General features: G+C 41.3%; 1 protein-coding gene across 3 annotated transcripts; it reads right to left on the minus strand.

The window, feature by feature from the left end:
* Positions 1-488: 488 nt before the first annotated feature.
* spock3 (SPARC (osteonectin), cwcv and kazal like domains proteoglycan 3) lies at positions 489-14,432 on the minus strand. 3 transcript variants are annotated; one of them, XM_029504772.1, is made up of 12 exons: positions 14,332-14,432; positions 14,097-14,219; positions 7,517-7,525; positions 7,384-7,423; positions 5,725-5,833; positions 4,962-5,070; positions 4,712-4,820; positions 4,388-4,501; positions 3,978-4,199; positions 3,109-3,171; positions 2,872-3,009; positions 489-2,744 (listed from the first exon to the last, which is right to left on the minus strand). In XM_029504772.1, the coding sequence occupies exons 2-12, from the start codon at positions 14,217-14,219 to the stop codon at positions 2,587-2,589; spliced, it is 1,194 nt and encodes a 397-aa protein (XP_029360632.1). In that variant the 5' UTR covers positions 14,332-14,432; the 3' UTR covers positions 489-2,586. The 3 variants fall into 3 exon arrangements, with proteins under 3 accessions (XP_029360632.1, XP_029360623.1, XP_029360615.1); XM_029504763.1 differs by lacking the exon at positions 7,517-7,525 and having other exon boundaries at positions 4,962-5,043; XM_029504755.1 differs by lacking the exon at positions 7,517-7,525.
* Positions 14,433-18,848: the final 4,416 nt, after the last annotated feature.

Below are 18,848 nucleotides of genomic sequence, written 5' to 3' on the forward strand. Positions count from 1 at the left end.
CATGAATGTGTCTCTTTCCTGCACTAATTAATTTAGTGTATGAGTTTGGGTCTGCACATTTTTATCTGAGCTGTGTATGCACGCATGCATGCACGTATTCAGGATTCAAGAATACACATGTATGTGTATTCTGTGGGTGTGACTCGGACTTATAAAATATTCACCTGTTCCTTTCCTACATAATGCAGTAATGTTCCCGCATACTGAACTCATTGCCTACAAACAAGCACCGTTTGTCACTCTTGACCACTGTAAGCTTTCTGTATCATTTAAATCATGCATAAATACATTAAACTCTGATGTTGTGTCAAATAGTTATATATAGTTAGTCAGCAATCAATGTACACTTTCAATTGGGAGCATAAAAAAATCTCTGCAGCTGGTCTTATCTTTTCCTAAATATAAGCACTACAGAGAAGTGAAACATTGGTCACACAGATGAGCAAGCTGTCACCCAAATAACACACGCGATGACACACTCAATCAAACATTGGTCAATATAGCTTTAATTTCAGCAAATCATACATACACTGTAAAAAATGCATCTGTATCATAACGTCTTAACACTATCGGAGCTGTGATGACAGTGTGTGATTGGCTGAGAGTGGCTACAGTGTCTGAGGTCATTAAAATGATTTGCATGTCATCACACTCATGAAAGAGCACACTGAAATATTTTCCAGTTCATAAGGTGAATTGAAATTCCAGGTTAAAAGGAATGAGGGAGGCAAAAAAAAAAAAAAAAAAAAAAGAATAAAAGAGGTCTTGGGCAGTTAAATGGCACTTTTCAGGTCTTAACTTGGAATTTCAGCATATGTTCAATTCAAAATGAAGCCAGACAGCAGATTAATAATCGGAAATTAATATAGTAAAGCAGGTCCCAGGCCTGCATAAACAGTCACGGGACTTATCAAGAATACACAAATCTGGGATGGGTTTCAGTTTTCAACCCTGACAGATATACACAATAAGTAGTTAGAGCAGATCAGGTACAAATCAAGCTTCTGAAACAAAGTAAAAGCAAAACACTGTAAGATGATCATCTTTTTTTTTTTTTTTTCATATAAAGCTGTCTAAACCAAAGCTTCCTCTAGCCAGTGTACTAATATATAAAACATTTTCAAATCCAGCAGAATCTAAGTGTTTACTTAACCGCTAAGTATCTCTGTGCTTCTCTACAATCTAGCTATCCTATGTTAATCTGAAATATGGCCTATGTAACACCATCATAAGAGGAACCCAGAACACGAGCCATACCAAAACACAACAAGCATCTGACCCTGACTCTTAAGCAGTGACAAGCTTAAGTCAGTCCGGTAAGCATGCGTCTCCGACTACTACTGCCATCTGTCCTCACCAATACAAGGCACACCTTCCCCCATATCCCCTGCCAGGCATTATCAACAGGTCTGCATGGCTCTCTGGTTTTTATTACTGTGCAAGAGATTTGTTCTGTTTCTGTGTGCTCACATAGCGCGCAAGTCCCACAAGTCTTACTGTATATCTGAAAATGTAAAAACATGTCATCTTCTTCTTCTGAGCTTACTGACATGTTAAAGGCCAGCAAACATATTTATCAGACAGATTTGTGGCTTAAGTAGTTTACGACTATACAAGCGTAGCTTTATCTGTACACGCTTGAGGCAATTTTTCAACCTCAAGCTCCATTTTGTCTTTGAGATCCACGAAGCTTTAGCCTCTGGTGCTAGACTGAAACAATACCACACAGTATTAGACATGCTACAACAAATCTGTTTCATCTTCTGTATTCATCCAATGATGGATTAGAAAAATATATAATATTTTTTCCCCTAACACAACCAGCCTAGCAGTAATTTGTCTTTCCTTGTTGTCAGGCCTTTGAGATGATTTGACTTCATCTGTGTCTCAATGAAAACAGCTACCACGTCAGTCCTGATTGTTATCCTACTCACACTGTTTTTTTGTTTTTTTTTTTGCCTTAATTCTCCTAATGAAGCATGTCTAAGTCTTATCTTGTTTCTTCACACAGTTACAGTCACAGTTACAAATCAAGATCAAAAGAAACTTTAAGAGTGCAATATTCTCTTATCTACATCATCAGCCTCCCACCTATACACAGGAGCTTTTGATAAGGGAGGATAAGGAAGGTTGGGAAATGAAGGAATGAAGAAGGGGAAATCTCTTTAACATTGTGCCTCAGGCATTAACACGCTCAGGCATCATAGTGCTGCACAAAGACAGGACATACTCGAAGACATAGATTGTCCAATGAAGGGAGAGGTCTTTGCTCAAGTGACCAAATCCAAAGCACCGGAGCGGTTGTCAAAGGTAGTCCTCATCATAATCTCTGGTTGTCTGACACACAAGTTAACTTGTTGCCATTAACCAATAATATTTTATACTTAGACAGGAAGAGAAATCATTTATGTTTGCCAGGATTTTTTTTTTTTTTTTAAATTATGAACAAACAATACACAGAGAGGAGTCCAAAGGCTGTTAGTACGATTAAGTATCTGCCTGGGGAGTCACCTAGAAACGTGCAGTTTGACCAAGAAAAAAAAAAGGTTTTCTCTTTTTTCTTTTTTTTTTTTCCTTTTTTTAAAATTACGACAGATATTCATCATTGTCGTCATCATCATCTTCATCTTCATCATCTTCATCGTCCATCCCAGCCTGGTCATTGAGGACAAAGGAATCTTCATCATCATCAGTGAAGAGAGAGTCTCCGCTGCCAAGGTCCCCAGAAGACTCCAAAATCACACCTAGAAACAGAAATAGGTATTTATTTTTCTTTTTCACCTGCCAAGAGTTGGATGACAGTATCAACGGACTGTACAGTAAATACCACCATCACCTTAGTTTTGTGCAAAATTTAGGAAACTGGCCTACCGCAGTCTGCAGGGCCATGGGTGCGTGAACCAGCCACCTCATTGCCATAGCGATCCACACACCAGCACTGTCCACTGCTGCTGTGACACTGGTGTGACCTGTAGAAGCCTTCCTCATCACAGGACGGCAAATACTGACCTGCACGCACATGCCAAAGCACACAGGCAGACAGTGAGTCCCGGTAATGGTCGTTTGTGTGTGTGTGTGTGTGTGTGTTTGCGTGTGACTGTCTCTCACCAAGGAGCTTTTTCCCGGCTTGCTTTTTGTTGATACTGGACAGCTCTGCTTTACAAGGAGAGTCTGAAAAGAAGAGACAAGGGAGTCTGGTAACAAACTGCAGAGGTCTGCTGTTCTGAGAGTGAATCTGTCTGTAGGAACTTTGCTTCTTTTGTGTACAATCCTCTTATGCTGTGATGTTTGTTAACCTGCTGCCTTTGCTGTCCCGAGTACTGAGCCAGTGACTCACCAATAAATGCTGTTTCATTAGGACCAAAAAAATAAACAAAAACAAATATCAAGTGTTTGGTCGAATACAAAAGTGTTCCAATGCATTACATTTCATAATATCACATTACTTTTTATTCTATATTACAAAATGCTGTAAATTGTTCTATACTAGTCCTAAAAGAAAATGACCTGGAAGGTGTAATTTCTTAAATGGGAGAAGATAGTTTAATTTATAGATAAGAGAAAAGCTCTGCTTCAATGCAACTTTAGACATCTTTTTGCAACTTTGTCCATAATTTCCATTGGTATTCACATCGCTAGGCTTTAACTAATTGCTGAAAACTGGGAAAATTGTGGCATTGCTGCATTTAAATCTGACAGGGAAGAAATCACAAGCACTCAGACAGTTCGACAGGTTGTAAGCAAACATGCAGTTCAGCCAATTATCTAAAACAGTTTTATTTGGAATGTAAAAGTAAGTGCACCCGAAACGATGACAGTAATTCCTCTTCATACAAGAAAACACACCTTTTTCTACGGGTCATATATCACAAGAGACAGAGACAGCAGAAGCTGAGTGTCCACCGTATTTGCATGTGTTGCGTATGTCGACGTGTAAATGTACTAGCTGGCCTGTTATTACATGCATCATACCATACCTGTGTACCTCTGGAAGCATGTGCACCACTCAGAGCTGGTTATAACTTTGTCTGCATGCGTATCACAGGACCTGAAGAATGCATCAGAGCACGGCTCATTCCTGTCCAGATAAAGACTCTTGATCTCTGATTGGTCCAGCTGAATGTCAAAGTTTGTATCCAGGCGGGAGAACATCCAGCCCAGAGGGTCCTTACAAACAGGGGATGCCCCGACCTCAAACTCTGCAGAGAGAGGAGAAGGTAAATGTGGGTATGTGTAGAGTAAGAGCGTGCGTGTTGTTGATGCATGAGCAAATGTGCACTCCGTATGACATGAGACATGAGAGGCTTTATTGTCATCGGGCTGCTGTCGGAGGAAATTGCGCTGGTACTCTCTGGGAAAGTCGGCTTTAAATATTCATGTGGCTTACTGTTCTTCTCCGGCTTCTGGATCTTGACTCTCTTGTGGTTGCCATTCTCATGCAGCACTCTGAACCAGTCTCTCAGGCGACTCACCACCTCCTTCAGGTCAGGCTCACTGCACACTGAGGAGGAACAACAGTAGTGATTAACGATAATAAAGCAATGCTTTACTGTCCCTGTTTGGAGATGAGGAGTCAGAGTCAGCTCCACCATGGGACAGCTGCGCTGAAATTTGGCGTGACGCCTCTGACATTTAATTAAGAAGAATTTAGTGTTCATTGCGCAGAATAGCCAACTTAGCAGTTTTAAGTCATGCGTGCCCAAATGTGTACCTTTCCGTTCTTCAGAACTCTGCTCAGGCTGAGGGGGGCAGGGACACATGCCAGGACACTTCACAGCGATCTTCTTCCCAGTGATGCATGCCTGGTAGTCTAACTTACACTGCGCAAGAGCAACAAAAGCACACACATTGGATAAGACAGAGGTGGAAGTAAAATGTAAAATGAGGATGTGTCTCATCGGGAGGAAATGTGACTGGTGAGCTCAGATGTTTCTATTATGGGTGAAAGATGATGCGAGTACCTTTGTGGAGTAGGTGTGGCCATCAGTTCCACAAACAGGAGAGGGATGAACCACAGGGCAAGGCTTGCACTTTGATCCTGGACTGTGGTACAAATTGGCATCTTTAAAACTAGAAAGATGATCCGAAAACATTGTATTTTTGTATTTGTATTTTGTTCACACACACACACACACACACACACACACACACACACCAACCATCTCAGTCTATACATATGAAATAATGACCACTGTCCCATTGTGTCCCATAATAATGCACTTTATTTATTCTTCCGTTCTTTATTCTAAGCCAGTCTTTTGTCAGCATTTTGTAGCTGTGATTTATTGTTGTGTTCTTACATCAATTTCAGAAATGAGACAAGGATTTAGGATTTATATGTGATTACTTTCTGATTTTGTTTTCAGTGTGTAACCATAATTGTGATGTTGCTAAGAATGGGAAATGAGGTCAGTATGGTGTTACTGTCCTCTGTCCAGTTTGCAGTGTCCTAGACAGACATACACACACAGAGCCCATTCATATCACTTGGCAGGACTTTGTGTCCGTTGTAAGGCAGTGCCAATGCTGGGGTAATTGGACTAAACAGTAATGTCACACAACAGTCACAAGAGAGCCGGGCAACCAGTGGTCAGGCTGGAAAATCAGAAAAACAGCCACCCCTCTGATATTGTTACTTATCCTGCCGTACGGAGAAGTGAGCAGAAGAAAGCAAGCGAGAAGAAAGGAGGTGGGAAAATTGCTTGTGGGTGAGCGTGTCCTTACCTAACTCTCCTCTGGCTGACACAAGTGGCGGTCTTATAATCCTCAGCCACGCACACCTTGTGGCGGCTGCATTTGATCTTCAGACAAGGGTCCTTGGCTGCATCAAGACCTAAAAGCACCAAACATCCATATTACATGAGAACTCAAGTATATTTATGTGTCCTGTTTGTGTGAGCATGACCGAAACATCCTTCCTGGAAAGACTTGAAAGCTCATGGGAATAGATGGACAAACACAAAATCCCTTCAGGCCACTTGGCTCCTTTTTTTTTTAGAGATTTTAGATCAATCATCTCCAGTTAAGATGTAATATGTAGTTACTTTGGCTTCTCAACAAGTCAGCATGTTCATTCACCGTTACAACTGACGTGAAGGAGAACTCAAAGCCATGATACTGTTTGGTATCCTTACAGCTAAAAACAGATGGAACTGGTTACAGAGGCTTCTTCTGACTCTGCATCAGCCTACAGCAAGCATCCGTCTTCCTGTGCACTCCTCAGGCTGATCTGGTATCAGATCCTACAGCCGCAAGCCATATCTGGCTTTTAAGGTAAGAGTGAATTTTAGATCTGAATCTTAGGCAGAGGGTGTGATCTTTGTTGGTACAGCTGAGTTGGCTGTTTCTTATCGCTTGTCGGCATTCAGACTGACACCTATGAGCAACGTTCAAGAGCCACCGCTGATCTCAGAACCGTTTGTGAATGACCTCTGCTCTTAAGAACCTTACTGTAATCCCTAAGCAGCTTTGGCAGATTATCCCGCTTCCATCCTCAAACGCTTTATCTAATGCTATTGTTTCCCTGACATGTGTGTGCGCATGTGTGTGTGTGTTTGTGTTCGGAGGCGTGTGCGAGTTTGTTTGAGGATTCAGTGATCGGTAGGAGTGACGGTGTTGATGTCCTGCTGTGCCTTTATGTGTGAGTCATTGTGTAGACACTCGCTCCATAAATCAGCTGGTTGGTGAAATGAAAGAAACAGCAACAAAATTCATAGAGATGAAATTGTGAAAACAAACAAAAAAAGTTGTGAATGTAAAATATTATCACATTCCACCATGTTTTACTGTGTTGTGTTACACTTCTGTTAGCGGTTTATGTTCATTTTAATCAGAGCAGCATGATGCAGGATATGACATGAGCTCATCACCTTCTTATCTCACTGCTGCTAAGACTTAATGCTTAATTGGTCACCACATGTTTCAAGCTTTAAAACATCTGAATTCGTGGGAATAGACAGCATTTACTGGACATCAATGTTTGAGGAAGGCAAATCATTGTAAAAAAAAACCAAAAAATTTCAATAAAATTTGGTAAGCTATGCCAAGGAACCAAAAATTCAATTTTTTGAGAGGATCGCGTGACATCTGTTAAGGACTAATTTGCTTGTGACTCCAACATCAAATTTGTACATTTTCAACCACTGCTTCTACTTTATCATCCCAACTGAACTTAGAAGACAACAATTGTGGGAAACTTTATGTCACTGTTTTCCTCAAGTCGGTTGCTGGTGTGACCTATTCGGCATAAATTTCCATTTCCATTCTAGTAGATGCAAATGTCATGTAAATAATGGCTTTGACTTGTTTGTTCTATCAATAGTGTGAAAGTGTGTGCATGTGTGTTTGAATAATGGCAGAGCCAGCTCTCTGTCTCATTCTCACCTTGATCGAAGGGCTTGGATGGAGTCCATGTTCCAGGCTCCTAAAATAGAGTTAACCAACATAAAATCATTGGCAATACTGTTCACATGAGCGTAAATAATAAAGTGAGACTATTAGGCAGCTGTATACAAACCTCCACTTCCTTTAGCAGAAAGCATTATGAGACAGAAAACAAAAATACATTTTAATGAGTTCTTTCTTTCTGAGAGGAAACTTTGCATAATGAAATAAAACAGATGGAAAGAGACACCAAAACACCTTTAATTGCAAACACATGGTGCATATAATTAGTCCAGATAGCATCGATGTGTTGACAGCCGCAGTTTGTTGTTATGTGCAACAGTCCTACTGTGTGCATGTGCTGTTCATCCCTTATACCACCCAATGGAATTGTGTATAAATACAGCACATGGCATATACACAAAACACAACAAAGGGAGGCTCTCTAAAGCGACTGAAATCTCTAGGTAATGCTTTTCAGCTGTGCGTTAATTACCACACATGTAAGAAAATGAATGAATGTGCTCTTTACAGTGAAATGAAGGGATGATGTTTCCAGTGTCAGTAAAGCAGGATCTAATGTCAGGCTCATTTCTAAATGTAAAACCTAAATACGTGGTCTGAAACCTAACTCAGCGAGTGATGCATCTGATTGCCTCTGTTCATCATTAACACTAAAACTAATGATTAGCTGTCCAGCTTTGTCAACTCCAGTTATCAAAACCCTTAAAGAGTTGTTTTGCAGTGATAATAAGTTCTTCATTTCAGCAAACCACAGCGTTTCACAACACTAATTTTAGAAAATGGATCGAAGACTTTAATCAGACTACATTATGGTTTCAAACAGATGTTCCTGGAGTACATTTTTACTCTCTGTCTTTACATAGAGACACACCCATCTGTATCTATCTCTAACCCTCAGTCTGAATCCAGCAGTCTCCAATAAATCTCAACAAGCGCTGGTTAGAGAGACACTCCGGCGTCTTTTCCTTCTAACAGATATAAACTGTTCTTGTTATCTCATCTTTTTTTTTTTTATCATGAACTTTCACTCACACACACACACACACCCTGTTTACCACTTACTAAGTATTGCATTGACGTGCAGGCATTTTCGAGACCTAACCCAACCATAACCACAACATGCATGATGGACGTTGTTGGAAGCACGTTACCATAGTTACGACTGGATCAACTGATTTACAATCTGATAACTAGCTTTAAAGTCGAGCACAAATCAATAAATATCCAATTGCCATTTTTCTCTGCAGCAAAAATACCAAGATGACAATAAAACTGCCCAAGAATGAATAAAATATAAATATTGACTTGTTTGAGCTACAAATAACTATCCAATATCAGATTTACCTCCTGACTATTATTATCTAAAAGATTGAAACTACATGTGTGTAACTCATAAGAGAATCAATTACTCAGTCAGAAAGAAACATATTCTCTTTCTTTCTCTCCAGCGTCCCGTGCCTCTTCACCTTTTGCTGTGTGTATTCACTCCGTGTGTGTGCGTGTTGATTCATTCACCTCTATGTGCCAGAACAAATGAGAAAAAGGAGGGAAGTAAGAGGAGATAAAAAATCTTCTCAGCATAAATCCCACACTGTAGTGTTTTTATCCAGCCAGCAGAAGCTCCGTGTTGTCGATCTGCACATTTTGATGCTGTGAAAATCTCCCACAACGGGATGCATTCAATTCAAATTTAGGGTAAAATTCAAAGCCAGAAATGAATTCTCCCACCTTTGGCTTCCTTTGGAACCACACAGTATTTGCTGCTGTGGTTGAGACAGCAGAGATATGAATTGTGAATCAGGGCAGGCATCATAACAGCAAGTATTCGGCAGCTGTCACTCAAGTTGCAGAAAGCAAATAAAGAAGAGCAAAGCTAAACGTGCTAAATGTGCTCCTGAAAAGGTCTTTTTAAAAGCTAACAGCTTGTAATAGTTGTTAAATACAATCACAATGTATGTCCTGTTACACGGGGACAGCAGAACTGCTGTCATTAAATATGATGGGGACATGACCAAGTTCAGCTTTTAGTCCAATGTTCCAATGTTCTCTGTCTCTGCAGCGCTAGAAAGAGTTATTGTTGGTTTATATTAAGTGTTGTTGTACTGGAGAGTCCTGCTTTGAGTTGTTGAAGTTTTGCAAACTTTAGTTAGATTTTTTTTTTTTAAACAGGTTGTCAATTTTCACCCAGGGTGCTGAAGTACATCAGCACCTTGAGCAATTCAGAGTTTCCTGGATTGTCAGCTGCAGAGGAAATACAAGGACATTTTCTGATCTTCAGCTCATGACTCTAATAAATGCTTTTTCTGCCTTTCTGCCAAAAACCTATGGTTGACTTGGACATCTCATATTATCTGTTGCACGACTTTGACTGTCAGGGACCTCTGCCCATCTAAACCTTTGTGCTCTGGCTTTTTTTTCAGCTGTACTAAATTACTCTTGTCATTAGTTGCTGCCCTTTCTGACCTTATTCACCTTCAGTCAGTATGAAAAGAGCCCATATTTTAAATCTTCACAAAAATAAAGTCAAACAATTGTTTTTGTTGAACATTGCTCCTTTCCAGCAATGCGGACTGTGGGGACTGAATAATGAGAACATTGCATTAATGGGGCCAGGCCTTCGAAACCAGTCAAGACAACAAAAGTGCTTGCGGTCTGATTCCTTAATGGAATCAACAGATACACACAAACACAGACACACACTAAAACAAACATACATATGTAAGTGTGCACACACACACACATACACACACAGAGCTCTACAAACAAACTTATCGCCACAACACTGGCTGTAGTGCCAGAATCTGTCAGCACTACAAAACATCAAATAACTGGATGTGCACTTTGCTGCACATGCAACCAGCCACCCACTTTTCCCAAAAAGAAAAGAAAAACAAAACAGAAATCCTACAATTCAACAATAGCTCTAATGGCCTCCTGAGAGTACACTAAAAATAGCATCTTTTTAATTTATCTCTCCATCTCTTTCCACCCCTGTTCATCTCCGTCCCTCACAGATAGCACACTTTTCACCTCATGCGGACCGAATCAAACACTCCTGTGTGCTCAGCTATGTTGGCTAGCATCCTAATTTTCTACTCTTCATTAATTGCAAAATGGCCAAGTGTAATATCCAAATTGCAAGAGCTGCATTTTTTTCGGCGAGGGTGAACTGTGACTCAACGTAGCTTTATAAATAAAGCATTGTGGTGCCACAGAGACAACCTGGCCTACAAATCATATTCCCCAGACGTAGTGGAACATGGTTGGTACAGACATCAGCAAAAATCACATCATCTCCATCATCTTGTAAATTTAAAAATGACCACTGCACACATTAGTCATAGGGCAATTGCAACTTTCATAAAAAAAATATCCCTCCTAATTGTGTCCTAATGACTTCCTTCTCTTCCCCAACTCCTAGCTACCTCCACACTGAAATCTAACAGGAAAAATACGTGAGTGTTTTCACTGTACTGGCTCTGCTTGTCTTGCTCAAGCTTGTCGCATGCATGCATGCATGCACAAACACACAACTCCACACTGAGGTGCTTTGAAGTGGAAAAGGCCTGAAGCTCTCTACCTTCCCTACATCATTCATCCTCCACAACACAAACAACACAGGGCAGACATGCATGGTAACAACAGACAAAGAGAGAGGAGAGGGGAGGATGAAAAGGTGTGATCTGCCCTAATGAGGAGTGATAAACAAGAGGCAGTAAATTTACTCATAGTCCATACAATTAAAAACCATGCATGCCATCTCACATCATTCATTGTCAAGCACGTCTTCCTCCACAGCTTATCTCTGCACTCTGTGGCGGTGTGTAAGATAGCCAAGGTCCAGCACACAGAGCAGAATGTCTCAAAAATTGAAATGGCAGTGGCGCAGGAGAGACAGCCCCAGGCCACTCCAGCCACCCTAACAGGACTTACAGTACATCAGTGGCCAACATCTTTTCTAGTGCACTTAGCAGGAGACCCACTTACGGCTACTGCTAAAAAATTAAAGTGACAGTACATGTCTGAAATGTAAACTAGCACTTTGAGTGCAACTCCAGACTTTCATTCCAATTGAAGATTTGCAGACATCGGTATTTCAACTTCTGCCACAAAAAATAATCACACTTTCCCCTCTCGAAGAAGATGGAGTCCTTAAAACAGCACCATTGAATAGCACTAGCTCAAAGATGACGTCCCTCATTCGTAACAAAGCTGAAATGTTGAAATGCAAAGTGTACGTTTGTTTAAGTCCTTCCTATTAGCAAACGCTAAGTTTTGTTGCACCATTAAACCCTTCTCAGCCAACAAAGACCTAAGTAATGTATAAAGTGTTTGCTGTGAAAATTATTTTGCACTAATACTTAAAACTTAAAAAGAGCAGGCTAGTGAAGAAAAAAAGACTGCTAATCTGTTTATCCTGGATAAATGTGTCTGTGAATCTGTGTATGATAACCTGACAGATGGTAGATTCTTGGCATGTTTACATTTGTGCTCTTTGGGTTAGGGTTAGGGTGGTATTATCATATTTCAATTCAATTCATTATGTTTACATCTTTATTAAAAATTATTTTCATCGAGTGTTAGTTCAGACATGACAACACTCATCTTTTATTCCTCGCAGAGATGAACAATGAGTAGCCTACAGTGTTATTGAGATAGCACGAGCATTAACCCAGACTTAAGAAAGCCACTCTAAACTTGGCAGTAATCACCAGCCCCTGTGCAAGAATTTGTTTTTGTGGTGCACTTGATTTGGTGACGTTTAAATTAAAACTAGTCCAAGTTTGAACGCCTTCAAAAGCATTAATATAGGCTTCGAAATTATCAAAATTACTCAAAAAAGTACAATTTACAGGACTTGTTCACAGGCAATGCTTCGCTTGACCCCACAGTCAGTCACATATTTCTGGTACACAGCGAATACACGGTACCTGACAATACTGTGACAGTTTTGACGCAAGTTTGATGGGGCCGTATTTATGCTGGAGTTACGGCCTCTGTGCCGGTGTAAACAAAATGGGCAGCAAACATGCATAAAATAAAATGAATGCATCCTTCAAAAGTTTTTACTGACTGCATAGCCTCACAAACAGTACTGATTCATTTCTATGTGAAACAGTACAAAAGAAAAAAACAAAAAAGACAAAACACCTCACAATCGGGGGCTCACCATTAAAACAGGAAATGAAAGGCATGCACACAAATAGAGCACATCATGCTGCTCATGTGCTCTACTTCAATTTCTAAAGTATGAGCCTCAAGGTTAAAACACAGATATGAATGCACACAGAGCCTTCACTTCACTCCCCCAGCTACCTTTTATCTTTTCTTTCAGTCTGTCAACTATACCTCCCTCTCAGGTATCTATCTATCTATCTATCTATCAATCAATCAATCAATCAAATTAATTTGGGGGTATCAATACATCTATTTAAACATTTATCAGTCCCGTTCCAGCTCGTTCTCTCACGCACACTCAGCCAAACAGCACAATCTTTGACTCACTCTATTTAGCTCAGAGTTCAGCTCATCTTAAATAGCACAGAACAAGGCCAATCATTCCCTCACTGGCATTCGGTCCTGACACCCTATTTACATAATCCAAATCCAATAGTTGGATTTGAGGAGTATCACATGGGTCTACCTAAGCTGATGGATTCACGGGCAGGGAAAGTGAAAGTCAGAAAAAGCTTGACCGTAATTACTCATACAACATGAAAATGTGTATGTCTAAAACAAGAAAAGGGTGTTCAGCATTAAATCTGAAAAATAAAAGTAACGTTGCTTGCTTTCTCAATGTGTCTGTTCATGAAAAGAGAAAAAAATGTTTGTGTCTGTTTGTGTGCAGCAGGAACTTAAAACCAACCACTTTAGTGTTAGTATATTTTCTCTTGTCCATTACGTTAGCCTTGTTGTACTGATCTGTACTGGCTTTATCTGAAATAATATATAACCCCCCCCCCCACACACACACACACACACACACACACACGTTTAAAGGTATTCATGGTATTCATCATGACAATAAGTGGCCTTATATAAACATGTTAGGGTGATGGTGGCTGACAGCACCTTGTTGAAGTCCACCAGTGAAGACACTCAGCAGCATAATCAACCAGATCAGCTGCTGCATTAACTGAGAAATTCAACTTCTCTCCTATCTTTGCATCATTGTAAAAAATAATAATAATAATAATAATAAATAAATAAACGATAATTGTCCCAGTTGGGGATAATTCCCACAGAAATGCAGCCTATGTAACACGTAGAAAAATAAAGAGAGTCTCTGTTGGTTTGCTCTTCACTTCCTTATGGCAGGTGCTAATTCCTGAGCAAACATCCCATCAGGCCTCGGAGCTGCAGACTACCTGCACATAATTAGGCCATTCCTCTCGGACACCCAGGCCATGTGTGCCTTCCGCAGGCCTCAGTTACGACTCCAGCACAAGCAGAAGGATCAGGCCGGCATCGTTAGTGCATTTACTGCCCAGACTAATGAACATGTGACGAACACCACAGCTGGGCCGGTGACGCGTCGCCCGGACATTACGAGGAAACGAGGAGCGCATGATCACCAAAAAAAAGCAAAGGTGGCTGAAGGCAGAGAGGAAGGGGGAGGTGGGGGGTTTCACAGGAGATAATAAAGAGGAGGGGGGGGGTTAGCGAAATAGACCATTAATATTACTCACATCCCTGAATTTATCCCATCTCCCAGCGAGCCACTTATCATCCAAAAAATTGCCGCTGTCGGAGCGAGCGGAGACGCGTCCGAAGGCGACGGCGCACACACACAGCAGGGCGACGCTCAGCATCTGCGGACACACAACAACAACATCAACAACATGGACAACAAAAAGGCAGATCAGTGCAGGACACGGCGGCTGAGCGGACGCGGTGATGCGGAGGTGCGTTTTTCTCTCCTACCTTGTCGCATCAGCTGCTCTCCAGACTGGATGTGCTCGCTGCCGTTTTCTGTCACCAGTAATAGCAGCCCTCTCTCTCCCTTCCTCCCCCTCTCTCTCTCTCTCTCTCTCTCTTCCTCTCTCTCTCTATGCGCAGCACGGATCGGGAGCGCGCATGGCGCCGTGCGCGGGCACTGCGTTGTGTTTTTTGTTGTTGTTGTTGTTGTTGTTTGTTTGTTTGTTTGTTTCTCCTCTCCCTCTCCTCAGTCAGCAGCCTTGATGGCTCGCTGTGGGCTGTTATCAGGCCCAAGTGCTGCCCACTGATTAGCTCTCATGAAGAAACTGTGCAATCCTCTAAGAAGGGCTAGATTTATAACAGCAGGACTAAAGGAGATTTGTATGAATGTTTCCCAGAGGTAGCAACGAAAACAACAAATAAAACACATCCTTAAGGTCAGCATCAACTCCTCATGTGTGCTGCTATGACAGTGTAAATTCAGATTATGTGGGGCATGGCCTCCAGGGTTTAGCCTCCTATGTGTTTCCTTCGTATATGTCATGTCTCCGCTCTGCTCCAGCCATCACACCGGAGCCGCTCAGGCTTGTTTGTACAGTAATGACTCATGAAAGAGTTTTGCTCACATTCCTGGTAAAGGTTAGTTCAGGACTGTAAATTGATGCATCAAGATAACACGGTTTCTTTCAGAAATGGCCCACTCTGGATGATTTGTGGAGGTGGGTGGAATCGTTCCCTCTTCACTTAGTCCTTTCTGGGACACCCAAACCCCCCCAAGAAAAAAAACATTCCTCCTCAGCATGGTTGAGTGTGTTTCAAGAGGGAAAATGACTACTTTATTGTACGTGGCTGCAATAGAACACCACAGGGGCTTTTCTGAAGATTTGGCGCACAACTGGATGCAGAGAATTGTTTTTGTACATTGTGAGTTGCCAAATTAAAGGAATAAACAGAATGGCTTCAGCACATCCTTGAAGAATCTTGAACTTGACTGGTTAAAGCAATGCCATTCATCTCACTTTCCTTTTTCATTTTCCCTCACATTGGGTTCTGAAGACGTCGGTGAAGAGTGTTGACATATGCTATAGATGGTCAGCTGCACCAAAACTGATTTGAAGGGCCATAGCACATGAGTCACACTGTTTCCATACTTCCAAAACTCATATTAAAGCAACGTTAAATTTCTCCAATGATTTATTCAGTAGTTGGCCAAGGTCAAGATGTGGTCAGAGAGGAGGATGGTGGGAAAATAAAAGAGCAAACACCATGCAAATGTGGAAATGGCAGGCAAGTTAGAGCATATTCAAATTATTGCCAGGCTTTTCACAGAGAGGCCCGGTGGTCAGGCAGGTCAGGATGTTATTATGCATAGTTTCTGTAGAAAACCAACCTTGACCTCAGCCTCACATATTCATCTCCAAGGCTGTATAAAAGACAAGTATGTTTGTGTGAGTGTGTGGGCTTGTGGAAAGGATGCCACGATGCAGCTATTTGAAAGTCAAATTAGAAGTATGAAGCATGCACAGCTGCATCGCGGAGATACACAGAAGGCTGCTGAGGAGCTAAGGCACGCACGCATGCACAGACATTGAAAAATATACGGTGCGCCTTCTGTGCTCATTCTTACCGGAAGTGCAACAAATGTAAACAGGAAATTGATAGTATAGAAGTCAGTGCGGTCGGAAGAGCAGGAGACGACAGCCTACTTTGAGCTGCTTTGTTCTCTCAGATCTGCTTTTGATTATGATAAATATAGTTGTGAAGATGGTGGCATGTGGGACTGTGTGTTTTGTTTTGTATGTGTGTGTGTGTGTGTGTGTCCTCCAGTGCAGGGGGCTCATACATAATTCAGTCTAAGACATTAAAGATGTAGATGTGGTCAGAGACATATGCAGGAGAGACACAGAGTGCTCTCTCACACACGCACACACACACACACACACACTCATAGACAGACTTCCCGCTCTAGTTTGATTCAAATGTTTTTTCTCCTCTAAGTTAATTTATGAACATAGTTGACTTGGCTGCTACATGGACCAAGACAAAGAAAGCTGAAGAAAAATAGAACAAAAACAACATAAACTGTGGCTGTGTGTGAAGGGGTGCATTTGGACGGTAGAAGCATGATGTGTGTCTCAAGGAACAACGATTTTACAGCCCAGTGAGTTTGTCACTGTGCACCTGCTCACTGAGAAGGTGGGAGGGAAGAAACGAAGGAAAAGAGGAGATAAGATGAGAGGGTTTGGGGTAAAGACAAGCAGAAAATCCATCAGAAGTGAATTAATTAATTCATGTAAAGGAATTTATTCACCATTATTAAAAAATAACAACACAGAGAGCTGTTTCATGTTACACAAAAGCATTTTTAAAGCACCGCTGTGTATTATTTCTTTATTAAGCATGTGGTTATCCAATCATTACATACACATCTGCTACATAAACATCTCATTCCAAAATCACAGTTAAATAATGTGCAGCTTTAACAGCTTCCATCTTTCTGTAGTCAGGAACTTGTTGAAGAATCTGAAGTTAGGGACGTGATGCACTTTAGACAGTAGTGATCAGTAGCGACAGGTGATGTCTCAGTTCATTCCAGAAGTGTTGGATGGGTTCTGGACTCTGTGCATGCCAGTATCTTTCACCATTTCTTCATGGATTGCACTTCATACTCAAAGGCATTGTCACCACCAATCCGAAAGAACAACAATAAGCTTTTTTCTGAATAAATGGAGCAGAAAGTCATGGCGGTGTGACAGGAACAGGACTCTGAAACCAAAGCCTCTAAATTCATTTTCCCATCATTTATTTTACTATACACACCTGGAGTTATTGTTCTATATTGTTGATGCCTCAGTGCTATTACAGCACTGTGGCATCAGTGCCCATCTGTGAAAAACAGCCCAGTTGTAATCATATGTAATCAATCAAGCAGCCCACTCGCTGTTTCACTCGTCGGATGCAGCTCCCATTAATATACTCTAATGGGATGAGTGTCACTCAAACAGTATTGCATATGATTAAATTACCATGTTGGAAAAATTGAACATTATCATAATAAAAGGTGCCCACTCTTTTAGCTCTGCCGTGCCTCCTTTGTCTCTCTCTCTCTCTATCATGACGAGGGTAGAACGGTAATAACCAAAAGCTCAACAAGGGCTCAGCTGAGTCTGAAGATTTAACTGTGTTTCATTTCCAGAATGGCTGTCTTGCAACAGTTCTGTTCAAAATGGAATCCATTGTCAGCGTAAAGGTCTTTTAGGTTTGTACATTATTCAATTTGTTTAGTCCACAATTTTGTGTGTGTCTGTGTGCACATATATGTAGGTGGATGGGAGTGAGTTTAGTTCATACATGACTGTGTGTGTTTGAGTGCGACATACGGAGTTGAGAAAGAGAGAGAGTGTGTGTGATTGTGTGTGTAGAGGAGGCTGGGAGGTGGATTTGTTATCTTGCAGAGCAGACGTTTCGAGCATAGCTGTGACTATAGGGTCAGCGTGAGTCCTCTGTTTCAGCCCCAGGATGAAATGCTAATAGCACAATAATGACAGAGAGGGAAACTGCAAAGTGAAGATAAGGCCGACAAAACAAGAGGGCCATCGCTGAGAGGGTGATTACAGAGCCAGGGAGGGAGCATAAGTGAGAAAGAGAAGCCAAAGAGAGAAGGGAGCTGGGAGTCTTATAGATAATTGATGGATGGTTGTTTTGACCTGTGGATTCCTCTAAGTACTAACATTTCCAGATGACACAGCCACCAAAAATGATAAATCTGTCCTTGTTATGTTTTGTGTCTGCCATGACTGACTGTAACCACGAGGTCCTGGCTTTCCAGTCAGAACGTCTGATCTGGAGGAGCCAGAGTCCCACAAAACATGTTGAAGTTGGTGCGTATAACAAGCTTCTATGTGTCCATTCCAACGAAAGGAAAAACGCTATTTAAAAGCAGAAAGCAGCCTAATTTCAAACTTTACCATGTAGGCACTGGAATATTATGACTTGACTAAGACACTGCAGTTTTTAGATGGTGTTTGCTTTCCCCCTTGTGGTGACTATTTAATATTACAACTGCAACAGGCCTTCAAAATGATTGTGTGTGAAGTGTGATTGTCACTGTCACAGGGATAAGTGCCAATATAACATTTAATCTCACTATATTCATGTGACATTTGTGGCTGATCATTTTTAGTGGGATATATATAAAATTAAAATTGACATGTTGCTGTTCATGAAGCCACTTTACACAAAATGAAGACCTCATCTGTCGCTTAGTCCACCAGTCCATCACAGGGCCAACACACAGAGACCAACAATCACTCACACTCAGACCTACGGACAATTTAGAGTCACCTATTGACCCAAACATGATGTCTTTGGATGGAGGGACGAAACCCACACAGGCGCGGTGAGGACATGCAAACTCCTCGGGAATTGAACCCACGATCTTCTTGTGGGACTGCCGCAGAACAGAACTGCCTTTGCTATACTGGAAACTAAATGAGTTGAATTAAAATAAGACATTAACACAT

This window comes from Echeneis naucrates, chromosome 1, assembly GCF_900963305.1.
Source record: "Echeneis naucrates chromosome 1, fEcheNa1.1, whole genome shotgun sequence".
NCBI classification, from domain to species: domain Eukaryota; kingdom Metazoa; phylum Chordata; class Actinopteri; order Carangiformes; family Echeneidae; genus Echeneis; species Echeneis naucrates.

What these genes read in the sequence shown, in the direction of transcription:
- spock3 (XM_029504772.1), bottom strand. Translation starts at nt 14,219, where the DNA reads ATGCTGAGCGTCGCCCTGCTGTGTGTGTGCGCCGTCGCCTTCGGACGC. An exon ending in ATCCAAGCCCTTCGATCAAG is followed by an intron (nt 5,834 to 7,383) that starts GTGAGAATGAGA and finishes TGGTGCTTTTAG; the next exon opens with GTCTTGATGCAGCCAAGGAC. An exon ending in AGCCGGGAAAAAGCTCCTTG is followed by an intron (nt 3,010 to 3,108) that starts GTGAGAGACAGT and finishes ATGTGCGTGCAG; the next exon opens with GTCAGTATTTGCCGTCCTGT.